The following is a 13,440-nucleotide window of genomic DNA, read 5'->3' on the forward strand; positions in this document are numbered from 1 at the left end:
GGTTTTGAGCCAGAGCGCATTGTGATGCCAGCTGTTTCAAGCAGCTCACTCTGGCTGCCCTGGAGAGAATAGAAATGGACTGTGGGGGCGGGGGGGGGGGGAGCAAAAGGGGAGCAGTACCAGGATGGAGGCTGTGAAGGGAGAAGAGTGGGTGGATTCTGGATCTATTTTGTGAATGTGGAGATAACAGCATTTGCTGATGGGTCTGGGGGGTGTGTGAAAATGAAGAGTCAAGGATGACTGATTGCACTTAGAACAAAATCCGTTTTCTTTATAATGGCCTACAAGGCCCGACACAATCTGGATCCTTGCTGTCTCCCTAATATTGTCTCCCTCCCCGCCTCCCCCCACTCACTCTGCTCATTACACTAGCTTTCCCACTGATCTTTGAACTTGCCAAGCTTTTCCTCTTTCCCCTCCCATTGCACGGTGGCAGCTTCTCGGGTCTCAGCTCAAATGTCACCTCCTCAGAGCAGCCACTTTCTTTATAATACTTATCACTCTCTAAAATGATCAGTTTATTTGTTCGTTTATCATCTTTTTTCCTCCACTAAAAGGTCAGCTCCTTGAGGGCAGCAACTTTGCCTGTTGGTCACGCGGTATCCCCAGTGTCTAGAAGAGTGCCTGGCACATAGCAGGCACTTAATAAATGAACAAAGGCATTGATTAACCCCTGTGCTTGTTTACAGACTGGCTTACACAGAAGAGGCACCCAGACAAGTAGGCAAAGGCAAGAATACACGACAGACCCTGGGGTCATCCACACACCCGGGGAGACCCAGAAGCCAGGGACCACCTTCTCCTGCGCGCACGCGGTGCCTGGAGGATGGAGAACCCGAGCTGGGGATGGAGCACCCCCAGGGAGGGGAAAGGATGCCTTGGGGCGATCCCAGCCCCGCCCTGTATCCCCAGTAGCCAATGGGCGTGCGGTCCTCCCGACGCCCCCTGGGACGTGTAGTCCGGACAGGGGCGCCCTCGGGCGCCGCCGAGCGCCCCTAGACTCCACGTCCCGTCGTGCGCCGGGAGGTGAGGGGATTGGCCGAGCCCCGCCCCCTGCCCGCCCCGCTCCGCTCGCGCCGCAGCCCCAAGAATGAATGAAATCGTAGCGCGCTGGGCGGCAGAGCGGGCGGCGCAGGCCGGGCTGGGCCCGCGCGCGGCGGCAGCGGCGCCCCGGGCCGGAGGCGGCCCAGCCGAGCGGGCCATGGCCACCGCCATTCAGAACCCGCTCAAGTCGTGAGTGTCCCCGCCGTCCACGTCCCTCCATCCCGCCCCCTACCCGAACCCTTCCCCCGCCCTCGCTGGGGAGGGGGACGCCGTGGGCGGATGGCAGTTGAATGTGGGCCCCCAGTTTGCGCCCCCCTCCCCTGGGGGGGCCCGCCACCCCCTGTCGCCCCCTGGGGCTGGGGGCGGGAGCCCCTCGGGGGTCGCGGGGGCGCCTCTTCTTTGTCGCTGTCAGTGAAGGAATGTGGCGCGAGCTGGGGGGTGGCGGAGGCCGTTTCCCCACCCAGAGTGGGGGTAGGGGCTTCCCTCTCCTCCTCCTCCCTCTCTCCTCCTCCGAGTCTCTGGGGGCGCCGGGCCTGCCCCTGCATGGGGCTGGGAGTACGTACGCCTAAGTCCAGACCTCAGTCTCCGGGGTCTCCACCATCCTTTCCCCTCATCAAAGCATCTTTCTCTCTCCCCCCCCCCATCTCGGGGACCTCGGTCCGCGCGACCGCAGGGTGGGAGCTTAGACGTCGGGGGTCCCCGATTAGATCCCTGCTGTTTCCCTTCCCGGGTCTTCAGGACCTAAAGCCCCGACGCCCCGTTCAGCTTAGACCGTGGGATCCCTCCCTCTCTCCTCCCGTACACATCTAACGAGAGCATCTCTCATCTCCTTGGGGACTAGATGCCTCGGGAGAGGGTGCTGGGAGCACCCTCAGCCTCCGGGGATTCCCTCCCTTTCTCCCTGTCCGCGTCCCTCCTCCGAGTGTTAGCTTCCTCCCGGGCCCACTGGCTGGGATCCTGGACGCCTGGGTTCAAACCTAGCTCTCTTCCAGCCCTCACCTCTCCTAGACATCCCTCGCTCTCTCCACCTCTCTTCTTCCCTCTCTCTCCATCTCTCTCGCTCCCTCCTCGGGATCCCGAACTCCTGGGTCCCAGCGCTCCCCACCCCCCTTCCCCAGGCGGTGACGGCGGACTGGGAGTGACAGGCGCGCGGCCGCTCCCGCTCTCCCTCCCGGGTTGGCGTGCGCGGCACTCCCCTCCCCCTCCTCCCCGGCCTGGTGGGGAGGAGGAGGAGGGCGAACGCCCGCGGCGCCGCACAAAGGGGCCTGGGCGACCTCCCCCACCCTTCCCCCAACCCCTGGCACCCGCCACCTTGACCTTGAGCAACTTATGCGGGGGGTGGTGGTGGAGGGGGGGAGGGGCCCGGGGGCTTCCCCCATCCCCCGCCCCCGCCCTCCAGAAAGGCTGTGCCAGGTGGCCGGACCGAAGGCGCCCAGTAGCTTCTGGTTTCAGGTGTGTGGTGGGGGGAGAGTTGGGAGAGGAGGGGGCTGAACCTTACAGGCACGCGCCTACAAGTGTGGCTTGGCGGTGGGCAAAGGGGGCTTGGAGGGCGTGTACGGGGCTGGGGGTCAGTGTGAAATGGTGTGTAACGGTGACAACACTTCTGTTTCCCTCTTACTCTAAGTCTTCCACACACACTTGTCTCCCCTATGAGGGACACCCTCAAAGTGGCTGGGACGGGGTTCCTGTGCAGGTCGGTGGATCTGTGGGTATCCAGACATCCTCACTCTGACCCTGGCCCAGACCTCTTGGAGGAGGTATGGGGCAGCCATTGCAGGGACATGAAGGCTAGAGTAAGCTTGGGGGTGGGAGCGCCAGCACCCTTCTTTGCTCTCACCTTCCTAGGGGTCTGCAGGGGTGAGGGCAGGGACTGGTTCCTGAGAGAATGCGAGTCAGGTCCCCTTGGGAGTGGGAGGTGGAGGGTGCTGCTCTCAGTTCTGACAAACCCCATCTTGAGCACTAATTTCCTGCCCTCCCCACCCGCCCCGAGCCTCAGTGTTACCACCTGTGAATTGGGGAATCATAACAGCTCTTATTACCTCATGGTGCTTCTGTGATGTTTGTAAAGCGCTTGGTACTGAGCCTGACACTGACTGAATGTAGTGATTATTATTGGTAGTATCAATACTGATTTCATTTGTGGTCCAGCTTCCACACAGGGCACTGGGGGATGGGGACAGGAGGATTGTTTGGGCAGGGGAGCTCAAGTGTGGGAGAGGGGTCTCTGAAGGTGACTAGGGGTAAGGAAGGGAAGGGAGACCCCTCTCCAAATGTCAGCTGCGGGTCAAATTGTGCTGGTGGACAAGGGCATCCAGGGAAGTGATGGAGTGTTCTACAGTCAGGCTCCAAGCTGACCGAAACTGATGCACAGGTTCTGGGGTGGGGCAGGAGTGAGCGGGGTGTCTGAGGCTAGAGGTGTGGGGGGAAAGTGTAAGGGCATACTGGAAGATCTGTGAGGGTGGTGGAAGGTGAGAGATGAAGGTGGCAAGGGCACTCTGAGCTGAGCTGGCCTGTTGGGAGGAGTGGGGCAGGGCTTACCGTGGCTGAGATATGGGGTGGCCACTGTAGGGACCTGGAGGCCAGAGTGAGTGTCAGGACTTACTCCCCTTGCCATCTGCTCTAGGCCAGATGTGAAGCAGAGACCCACTCCCTGCTGTTTGGGTTTGGGAAGGGGGAGGTCAAGGCCTTACCTGGGGGAGATGGGGAAGAGCCTGTAGAAGGGGTCTAAGACTAGAGGTGTGTGTGTGTATGTGTGTGTGTGTGTGTGTGTGTGTGTGCGTGTGTGTGTGTCCAGAACTGACCATGAGTGTGGAAGACCCTGAGGGGGTCTCTCTCACCAGGGTGTAGGTGGGGGTGTCGAGTGACAAAAGAGGAGGTGAAGGCTCTTATGCCTCTTCTGTCTGCTGGAGAGCCCCCTGGTGGACAAGGACATTGGTGGGCGTTTTCATCCATGCAAGGGCTCAAACTTGAACACGAACTTTGGATGGGGGCCGGGGGTTGGGGGGCGGGGTGTGTTCCAGGTGTGTGTGCATGGGACTTGGTGATCGTTGTGACTCGGTAGGTCAGCTCCCTCTCTGAGCATCCCTTAGGGTAGAGTCAGTGTGGGTGACAGTGGGAGAAAGGAGGTGACCACTTGGGTACAGACATCTGGGTGAGTGAATCCTTCTCTTAGTCCCACCTTCAAACAGCCACCAGGAGCTGAGGGCATGTGACTTCACCTCCTCATCTGGAAAATGGGGGTAGTGATAATATCACCCCAGAGGGTCAGGATGAGGATCAAGTGAGTTAATCTCTGTTAAAGAACTGTGCCTGGCACATGGTGGCTACTCAGTATATTTCTATTCAACAAATATTTATTAAGCATCTATTATGTGCCCAGCATTATTCTTTCTAATAATGGTTAGCTATCACCATTTTACATCTTAGTACATATCAGGTCCTCTTTGTGGAATGAATGAATTTATTGAACACCTACTACTTGCCAGGTACCTTTTAAAACACTTTACCCATGCTTACTCATTTAATCCTCACAATAATCCAATGAGCCATCATCTGCATTTTACAGATGAGGAAACTGAGGCCAGAAAGGTTAAGTCATTTGCCCAAGGTCACATGGCCACCAAGTGGCAGAGCCAGGATTTGAACCTAGGAGGTGTGGCTATATCTCCTAACTAGCACAGCAGCTGTCAGGCCTGGGAAGGGGTTGAGTAGGGCGGGGTCCTTGTGAGAGAGGCAGCTCCGAGGGGGACCGGAGAGGATTCTCCCGAGCTACGAGGGACTAGGGGGAGGGGGAGGTGTCGGTGAGCCACGCGTTGGTGGGACGTTCGTGTGGGCACCTGTAAGGTGTCTCTAAATCTCCTGGCACTGAAGTGTTTGTGTGAGTGTAAATGTATGTGAGTCTGTGCGAAGGTGTGGGAGAGGGAGTGTGCGTGAGTCTGCGTGGGACGCTGTGAGTATACGTGTGAATGTGTGTGTAAGCTGCCGCGTGTGGGTGTGTGCGAGTCCAGGTGTGCATGGTTGAGTGTAGGCCCATGTGTGAGACTCGAAAGGTGTGCATGAGTGAGCGCGCGGGAGTGCTTGTGCGTGCCTCCGGCCCCACCTCTGACCCGCTTCTCTGCGGGGTCCCGCCAGCCCCGGGCGGGGAGAACTACCACTCCCGGCATGGCCCGGGTGGGCCCACCCCGCCACCCTGATTGGCTGTGGTCCCGGTGCTCCCGCCCCCCGGGAATGAATGGATGGGCGGCCTCAGCGCCCGCCCGAGCGCTGGGAGGACCGGCCCGGCGGGGACCTGCTGGGGGCAGGACCCTGGGAGCAAGATGGCCACGGTCATCCCCGGCCCCCTGAGGTGCTGCGGGCCGGCGGGAGGCAGGGGAGGGCGCTCGAGCGGGTCTGCGCGGGCGTGTGTGTGTGTGTGTGTGTGCGGCGGCTGGGGGTGGGGCCGATGGGGTGTCTGGGGGGCTGTCACCGTGGGCCGGGCTGCGCGGGGTTGCGAATGTGTGTGACTGTGGGTCTCTGGCAAGAACTGTGTCCGACGCGCTGCTCCTGGAGGAGCGCGGAGTATGGGGAACTCGGAGCCCTATTGGCGCCCTCTTCGGGAAAGGGGGTCATGTCCCGCCCTGCGACCCCCGGAGTTGGGGAGAGGGTGAAATGGCCCGGGGGCCCGGGGGCCTTGGTAAACTTGAGTGAAGCCCACACTACCTTTGTCTTGGGTTGTGGAGTGTGTGTCACTTGTTCGGGTTCTGGGTTTTTTTTGGATATGTGTGTGGATATGCATTTAATTTCTTTCACATTCTACACTAGGTGTCTTTGGATATTTTGGTCTTTGAGTGTGTGTACATATCCTTTGAAACTCTGCATCATTTATGTTCTGTGTCTTTGGATATGTAGGTATGCATGTATTTATGTGCAAATTTTTGTGTGACTATGGGTGGATTTGTCCGTTTCTATGTTGTGTATGTGTGTATCTTTGTGTGTTTGAGTATGTGGGATTTTAGATGTTGGTTTCTATATTGTGTATCTTCGTGAATGTGTGTGTGTATCCTGTGTGAATCTGTGTGATTTCTTTGTATAGTGTATCTGGATTGTGTGTGTGTGTGTGATTTGTGTTGTGTCTTTGGATATGCGTGTAAGTGCATATGTGGGTAGTTTGTTTTTAACATTTTTTCTTTTTTAACATTTGTGTATCTGTGTGTGTCTTCGGATGGATGAGTAAGTGGATGTGTCTGTGTGTGGTGTGTCATCTGTTTGCATGTTGTGTGTCTTTGTGTGGGTGATTGTTTATGTTGTGTGTCTTCGGATATGTGATATATATTTGTGCATGTATACGTGTGTGATCTGTCTGCTTCTACACTATGGGACTTGAAATACTTGTGTTTTTCAGTAGATATTTGTGGGAGCACATATGTGAGATGTGTCTGTTTCTCCTTTGTGAGTCTTGGGATATGTCTCTCTTTGTGTGTGAATCCTGTGTGACTATGTGCGACTTGTTTGTGTTGTGTATTTGGATATGTGCCTGTATGGATGGGTCCCGGTGTATTTTTATCTGTTTCTATACTGTGTGTATCCACTCCTTGGCTCAAGGCCTGCTTGAGTCCGGGTTGGGGGCTCCTGGGTCCAGGAGCGACGACAGCGGGGGAGAGGTGAGGTTGGAGGAGTCGGCCCACCCATTCCCCACGGGCGGGCTGGGGGAGGGGTGCCGGGCGACCCGGTGCGCCTGCCCTTGCTGACAGCCGCCCGCCCGCCCACCCGCCCCTCGCAGCCTAGGCGAGGACTTCTACCGAGAAGCCATCGAGCACTGCCGCAGCTACAACGCGCGCCTGTGCGCCGAGCGCAGCCTGCGCCTGCCGTTCCTCGACTCGCAGACCGGCGTGGCCCAGAACAACTGCTACATCTGGATGGAGAAGACCCACCGCGGCCCGGGTACGGCTGGGAGGTTGGGGGTGGGGCGGGGCGGTGGCTTCGCGGCCGCGTTCTTACCGCCCTTCTCACTCCAGGTTTGGCCCCGGGACAGATTTACACGTATCCCGCCCGCTGTTGGAGAAAGAAACGGAGACTCAACATCCTGGAAGACCCCAGACTCCGGCCCTGCGAGTATAAGATTGGTGGGTGGAGCTCCGTCCTGTGCCTTCGGTGGCCCCAGTGGGTGCCCACAGCACACGCTGATAAGTGTGTGGTGATGCCGGTGTGCGTCTGAGCATTCGGCCTTATTTCCCTCCTAGCCAGTGTCTGAGTGGCTGGCTGTGTCTGCCGTTGTGTGTCTGGGTGTCGTCCAGAGATTCTCCAGTTTTCCCTGAGTGACTGAGCTTTGGACTGTATCTTATCCTACTTGGGCCCAGGCGTAGTTCAGGACAGAGTGGTATCTGTTATGTGTGTCCAGGTGTATCCAGTCTCTGTATCTCTTCCCTTGTGAGCTGGGATGTATCAGAGTATCTGACTGTATTGCTTCCTGTGGATGTCTGAGTGTGTCTGGATGTATCAGAGTGTCAGGTTGTAACTCTTTCCCTTTGTAATAGAGTGTATCTCAGTGTCTGTGTCTTTTTTCAGGTGTTTCCAAGTGTATTAGAAGGTTTGTTTCCTCTTGTGTGTGGCTGGTCTATCAGAGTGTCCAGCGGCTCCTGATGTGGGTGTATCAGGGGGTCCGGCTCTCTCTTCCTTTGAGCGCCAGATGCTTTGGAATGTCTGGGAGAATCTCTTCCCTGAGTGTCTGTCTGGTGTATTAGATGTATTTCTGCACGTGCGCTGCCCTATGAGTGTCTGGTTTTATCACTTCTTGAATGTGTCCAGTACTATTAGAGTCACTGGCTGTTTCTCTTCCCCTGTCCAGGTATATCCAAGGATCTGTGTGGGTCCAGGTGTATTGGAGGGACTGTCTCTATCTCCTGTGTGTATGTGTATCCACCTGAGTGACTCTCTCTAGGTGTGTCTCTATCTCCCCTAAGTATGTTCAGGTGTTTGCTAGGGTCTGGCCGTGTCTTCCCCATGTGGTCTGGGTATATCTGGTGGTCTAATGTTCTCTTTTGTAGTGTTGCTGGGAGTGCCAGTACACCCAGGGGTCTGGATATGTCTCCTCCATGGGTCTGGGGATATCTGAGTGTCTGGGTGTATCTCTTCCTTTGTGTGTCTGGCTGTCTCAGATGACCTGTGTGTATCTCCTCTGTGTATGTCCATGTGTGTCCTGTTTGAGTGTCTGCTCTTTCCAGGTGTGAGGGTCTGGGTGGGGTCTCCTACAGGTATGTATGTAGTTATATAGGAGGGTCTGGGCATGTCTCCCCTTGAGTGTGTCCAAGTGGCTCTGAGGGTCTGGCTGTGTCTTCCCCAGGGTCTGGGCATCCTTGGAAAGGATGTATGGAAGTATTGTTGGAAGGGTGTATGGTTGAATCTTTGAGTCTATTGCTGGTTGAGTGTGGGCAAGCCTCTTCCCTCTAGCAAAGAGCATGATTCTCCAATCTGGGCAGTTTGAGGAGTCCTCCAGGAACAAGTTCTCCACTTGACACCCTCCTCCCTTGTCCCCAGACTGTGAGGCGCCATTGAAGAAGGAGGGCGGCCTCCCAGAAGGGCCGGTCCTTGAGGCTCTACTGTGTGCTGAGACAGGGGAGAAGAAGATAGAGCTGAAGGAGGAGGAGACCATTATGGACTGCCAGGTAGGATCCCCCCACCCCCCCACCAGGGGCCACAGCTGCCCTCTCACCCACCCCTGTCTCCTGCCCCGGCCCATCCTGCTCCTGCTCTGAAATCTCCCCTGGCTCCCTAGGGCCTTTGGGCATCCTAAGTCTCTATTCTTCCACACGTCATCTCTTTTTTGGAAGACTTGTCCTGACTTGCCCTGACACCCCCAGTCTCCGGTCCGCCCAGAGCCACCCCACCCGCAAAGCAGAACAATACCCCATTTTCTTAACCCCAATCTCCCTTCTCCTGGTGCCCAGAAACAGCAGCTGCTGGAGTTTCCACATGATCTTGAAGTGGAAGACTTGGAGGATGACATTCCCAGGAGGAAGAACAGGGCCAAAGGAAAGGTATCGCTCCAGAGTTTCTCTCCATCACTCCTCCGCTCAATGCAGATCCCATTTACTGAGTATGTACAATGTTCAGACCCTGCCCCAGTTTGACCTCATTTAATCCGCAGAGCAGCCTGAAGGGATAGGGGATTTTTATACCCATTTTACAGATGAGGAAATTGAGGCTTGGGTCTATTAAACCATTTGCAGAACAGAGATTGTACAGTGGGTTAGAACTAGCTTCATACCTGTGTCACGGATGAGGAAACTGAACCTTGGAGAGATCAAGGGAGTTACTCAAGGCCCACAGCTAGGAAGTGGCAGAGCTGCGATTTGACTTTCAGGCCCAAATGATGAAAATTCTCTTAGTTCCCTCCCTTTCTTGGCCCCTCACTCATGCCTTTTCCCCTAGGCATATGGCATCGGGGGTCTCCGGAAACGCCAGGACACCGCTTCCCTGGAGGACCGAGACAAGCCGTATGTCTGTGATAGTGAGTCTTTCTGAAGAGGGGGGAAGAGAGAGAGAGTGGGGCCCAGAGACCTCTCCCCTCCTGGCCCCCTCCCTTCTGTTCTGGACCCTGGTTGGGGGATGTTCAGGCCTCTGGCAGAGGGTGGAGGTGTGATCCTGGAGGCCAGGGCAGAGGCGGGCTGGGAGGGCTGACCGGCCCTTCCTGCTCACTCTCCAGTCTGTGGGAAACGGTATAAGAACCGGCCAGGGCTCAGCTACCACTACACCCACACCCACCTGGCTGAGGAGGAGGGGGAGGAGAACGCCGAACGCCACGCCCTGCCCTTCCACCGGAAAAACAACCATAAACGTGAGCAGGCGGGCAGGGCGTGGGGTGGTGAGGGGCCCTGGCAGTGGGGGCTAAGGAGCCTGGGAGGGAGGGGGCACATTAGACATTTCTGGAAAATCTCCAGCTCAGCGGTCCCCTCCCCCCACCAACCATGGGGGATGCTGGCTCTGAGGTTGCCATGGCAACCAACCATCTCTCCCTCGCTCCTGGCCGGGCGTAATATTTCTGGGTCTGATTTATTGTTTCAATTAGAGCTTGGGGAGGGGGGGTGATAGATGACTCCCCTCCCTCCCTGCCTCCCTTTCTCCCTTCTCTGCTAAGCTTTGGCCGAGGGGCAGGGTCCGTGGCCTGGGAACCCTTGGTGACCGCCCATGCCAATCCGGTGCCAACCCTGACAGCTGAGGGATGGGGGAAGGCTTGGGGGGGAGGCTCTGCCAGTGGAAAAACCATCTTTCCACCCACCCCTCGGTGGGAGAGGGCAGTCTCTTCATCCCATCCCCACCACACACCGAGGCACCTCTGTGTTCAGAATTTTCCTTCCGAATGTCTGTTTCCATACCAGATCTCAGCCCGTGGTGTCCACCTAATTGTTGTTTAGTCGGGGCTTAGTTGGGGGGGGCTGTCTGGTAGAAGTGTGTATGGGCGGGGAAGCAGGGGGTTCTTCCTAAAGCTGCATCTGCCAGGTTTTTACCTAATAAAGAGGATGTATCAGTTGCCCTCAAGGAGTTGGGGGGGTCCTGATGAGAATTATTTGGGCTCCCCCAGCTCTCTTTTGCTACTGGCCACAGCTTGGGGTAGCTGCTCCCTCCCCCCACCTCCTCCATGCCTGGAGAAGGGGTCCACCCCTTTGGCTGAGGCTGGGGGCAGGGTGGAGCTTTGCCTATGGTGAGAGCCCCTCTTTCTCTCCCCCCATCCCCAGAGTTTTACAAAGAATTGGCCTGGGTCCCTGAGGCACAGAGGAAACACACAGGTAGGGACGCCTCCCTCTGCCCCTACTTCTGCAGCAGCCTTTGACTGGGTGTCCCTGCCTCCCATGCCAACCCTTGCCTGCTCTCTTTCAGCCAAGAAGGCGCCTGATGGCACTGTCATCCCCAACGGCTACTGTGACTTCTGCCTGGGTGGCTCCAAGAAGACGGGGTGTCCCGAGGACCTCATCTCCTGTGCCGACTGTGGGCGATCAGGTGATGCCCCCACCTGAGGTTTCTGGGGGCCGCGGTGGAGAGGACTCCAGGAGTCCAGATCTGGAGGAGAGAAGGCAGAGGAGGGAGAGGACTGGTGGTGGGGTATGCAGAGCATCCCAGGGGCACTGAGGCTAAACAGCCGACTCGACTGCTGAGGATTGTGGGAAACTGAGCGGGGTCAGGGAGGCTCTGGGAACAATGGGATGCGGGAGTCATGGCACTGTGGGTACCGGCATGTGCTTACCTGGCGTGGGGAACAGTGAAAGATGGTTGCCAAAACATCGTGGGTAGTGGGCTGTGATAGCGAGTCATGGATTGCCGCTGCCTGGGCGCTGTGGCTCACAGAGGGTTCTTGCCATTGCCATGGAGCTGTGGGTAATAGACTGTGGTTTCCCGAGGTGGACTTGTGGGTAATAGATGGTGGTTGCCTCAGCACGGTGGCTAATGAATTGTGGTTGTCATGGTATTATGGGTAGTGAAATATGGTTGTCATGGCGATTGGGTGCAGTGGAAGGTGGTTGTCGTGGCCTGGGGTAGTGGCTGCGCATCTGTACTGGGGTGGTGGGCTGACCAGTGGGTTAGCACCCTGCAGAGTCATGTGGGTAACAGTGTGGTTGCTGGGGCTTCGTGTGTAATGGGCTTGGGTTGCAGGGAAAACCAGGGTGTGGGGACCCCTCTGTGGAAGGCGGTTGCCATGGCATCGTGGCTGGGAGACTGTGGTTGCCACGTACTGCGGTTAATGGAATGGAACCGGTTGGCCATTCTGCTGTGGGTAACGGAATGTGGCTGCCCCGGTGCTGTGGGTGGTAGAAAGTGGTTGCCACGGCACCGTGGGTAATGGAATGCGGTTGCCATGGTGTCCTGGGGAGCAGAGTGTGGTTGCCATGGTGGCTGGGTAGGAGACTGGTGGCCAGGGCAGCATTGCCTGCGGGACAGGGTCTGGGCACCGTGGGCTGGGTGGGGTCGGGCTGTGGGCCTTGTGAGCTAAGGATGGGGGCTGAGCCATTGCTTCCCCGGGGGTCAGCAGCCACCAGGGGCACGATGACCCCTAACCGCATCCCTGCCCCTTGGCCCCCAGGACACCCCTCGTGTTTACAGTTCACGGTGAACATGACGGCAGCTGTGCGGACCTACCGCTGGCAGTGCATCGAGTGCAAGTCCTGCAGCCTGTGTGGCACCTCGGAGAACGACGTGAGTGCCCACGTGCCCCCTTCCCCGGGACATGCCCCCAGGCGGCCTCCTTTCCCTGGAGCCCCCTCCCTGGTGAACACCAGTAACCTGTATTATGATTATTGTTAGTGTCCATTAATTGAGCCCGGCACTTAATACTCTTCACTCTCTGACTCCTTCCAACTGCCCTGAGGTAGGTGATCTCGTTCCCACTTCACAGAGAAGAAACCGAGCTCAGAGAGGGGACTAGACTTGCCCAAGGTCACCCAGCCAGGAAAATGGTACGGCTGGGACCTGAACCCACGTCCATGACTTCCAGACCATCTTCGTGTCATTTTAAGTGTTCCACAGAGTCCTATAAAACCTAAACTACAAACTGCAAACCGACAGTCCTCAGGGGTGTTTTGCTCGTTGCCCAGTAGGGTTTTGCAAAGATGACCTTCTCAGAGCCCTTTGTCTTGCAAGGGACCGCCTCCCCCAGCCCCTTTGACCTGGCCCCTGCCCCCGCCCCCCACCCCGGTTTCTGGTGCCCGTGCCCCCAGGGTGCCAGCTGGGCGGGTCTCACCTCCCAGGACCAGCTGCTGTTTTGTGACGACTGCGATCGGGGTTACCACATGTACTGCCTGAGTCCCCCCATGGCGGAGCCCCCGGAAGGTGAGAGAAGAGGAGGGCCGGACACGGGGGTGGGGTGTTGGACAGTGGTTGTCCTGCTGTCCGCTGGGTGGGAGGGGGTCGGGGCAGCCCTGCCCAGACCTGGGCCTAACTCCCTGTCCTCCGGCCGCGCCACAGGGAGCTGGAGCTGTCACCTCTGTCTTCGGCACCTGAAAGAGAAGGCCTCTGCCTACATCACCCTCACCTAGGCCTGGCTCTGGCTCACCTGGACCTCTGGGGTGATGCTTGCCTACCTGCCTCTTGGAGCTCCTCCAGTCTCTCCCCATCCTTAATGCCCCACAGTGGAAGGGGCCGGGGGTGGGGGGAGCCTGAGAGGGGGCTGGGTCACCCCTCCCCTCTGTGCAAGTGGAATGTTTGCCCTGTGGGTTGGTGGGCCCAGCAGGGTCCTCTCCCTTCCTCCTTCCTGCCTCACCCCTTCGCAAATGGGCACCAGGGGCTTCTGCTCCCCTCAAAGCCATACCCCGCCTCTGGGCGGGCACGAGGGGTGGTGGATGCCAGCTGGGGGCACGGACAAAGCCTTTTTCTAAAGAAAAAGTGAAAAAGTTAAAAAAAAAAAGAAATTAATATATAACAAAGAGTCCT

The 13,440-nt window shown here is 57.5% G+C and overlaps 1 protein-coding gene across 5 annotated transcripts; it reads left to right on the plus strand.

Annotated features, from left to right (window-relative positions):
• Positions 1-1,122: 1,122 nt before the first annotated feature.
• On the plus strand, positions 1,123-13,361 carry DPF1 (double PHD fingers 1). 5 transcript variants are annotated; one of them, XM_060000497.1, is made up of 12 exons: positions 1,123-1,233; positions 6,803-6,963; positions 7,038-7,145; positions 8,557-8,684; positions 8,967-9,056; positions 9,451-9,529; positions 9,725-9,856; positions 10,755-10,805; positions 10,897-11,016; positions 12,095-12,207; positions 12,729-12,840; positions 12,976-13,361. In XM_060000497.1, exons 1-12 carry the CDS (start codon positions 1,202-1,204, stop codon positions 13,044-13,046), a joined length of 1,197 nt encoding a protein of 398 aa, XP_059856480.1. In that variant the 5' UTR covers positions 1,123-1,201; the 3' UTR covers positions 13,047-13,361. The 5 variants fall into 5 exon arrangements, with proteins under 5 accessions (XP_059856480.1, XP_059856481.1, XP_059856479.1 ...); XM_060000498.1 differs by having other exon boundaries at positions 12,759-12,840; XM_060000496.1 differs by lacking the exon at positions 1,123-1,233 and adding an exon at positions 5,280-5,389.
• The last annotated feature ends 79 nt before the right edge of the window (positions 13,362-13,440 follow it).

This window comes from Delphinus delphis, chromosome 20 (assembly GCF_949987515.2).
Source record: "Delphinus delphis chromosome 20, mDelDel1.2, whole genome shotgun sequence".
Lineage (NCBI taxonomy): Eukaryota > Metazoa > Chordata > Mammalia > Artiodactyla > Delphinidae > Delphinus > Delphinus delphis.

What these genes read in the sequence shown, in the direction of transcription:
- DPF1 (XM_060000496.1), top strand. Translation starts at nt 5,280, where the DNA reads ATGGGCGGCCTCAGCGCCCGCCCGAGCGCTGGGAGGACCGGCCCGGCG. An exon ending in GCCCTGCGAGTATAAGATTG is followed by an intron (nt 7,146 to 8,556) that starts GTGGGTGGAGCT and finishes CCTTGTCCCCAG; the next exon opens with ACTGTGAGGCGCCATTGAAG. An exon ending in CATGGCGGAGCCCCCGGAAG is followed by an intron (nt 12,841 to 12,975) that starts GTGAGAGAAGAG and finishes GCCGCGCCACAG; the next exon opens with GGAGCTGGAGCTGTCACCTC.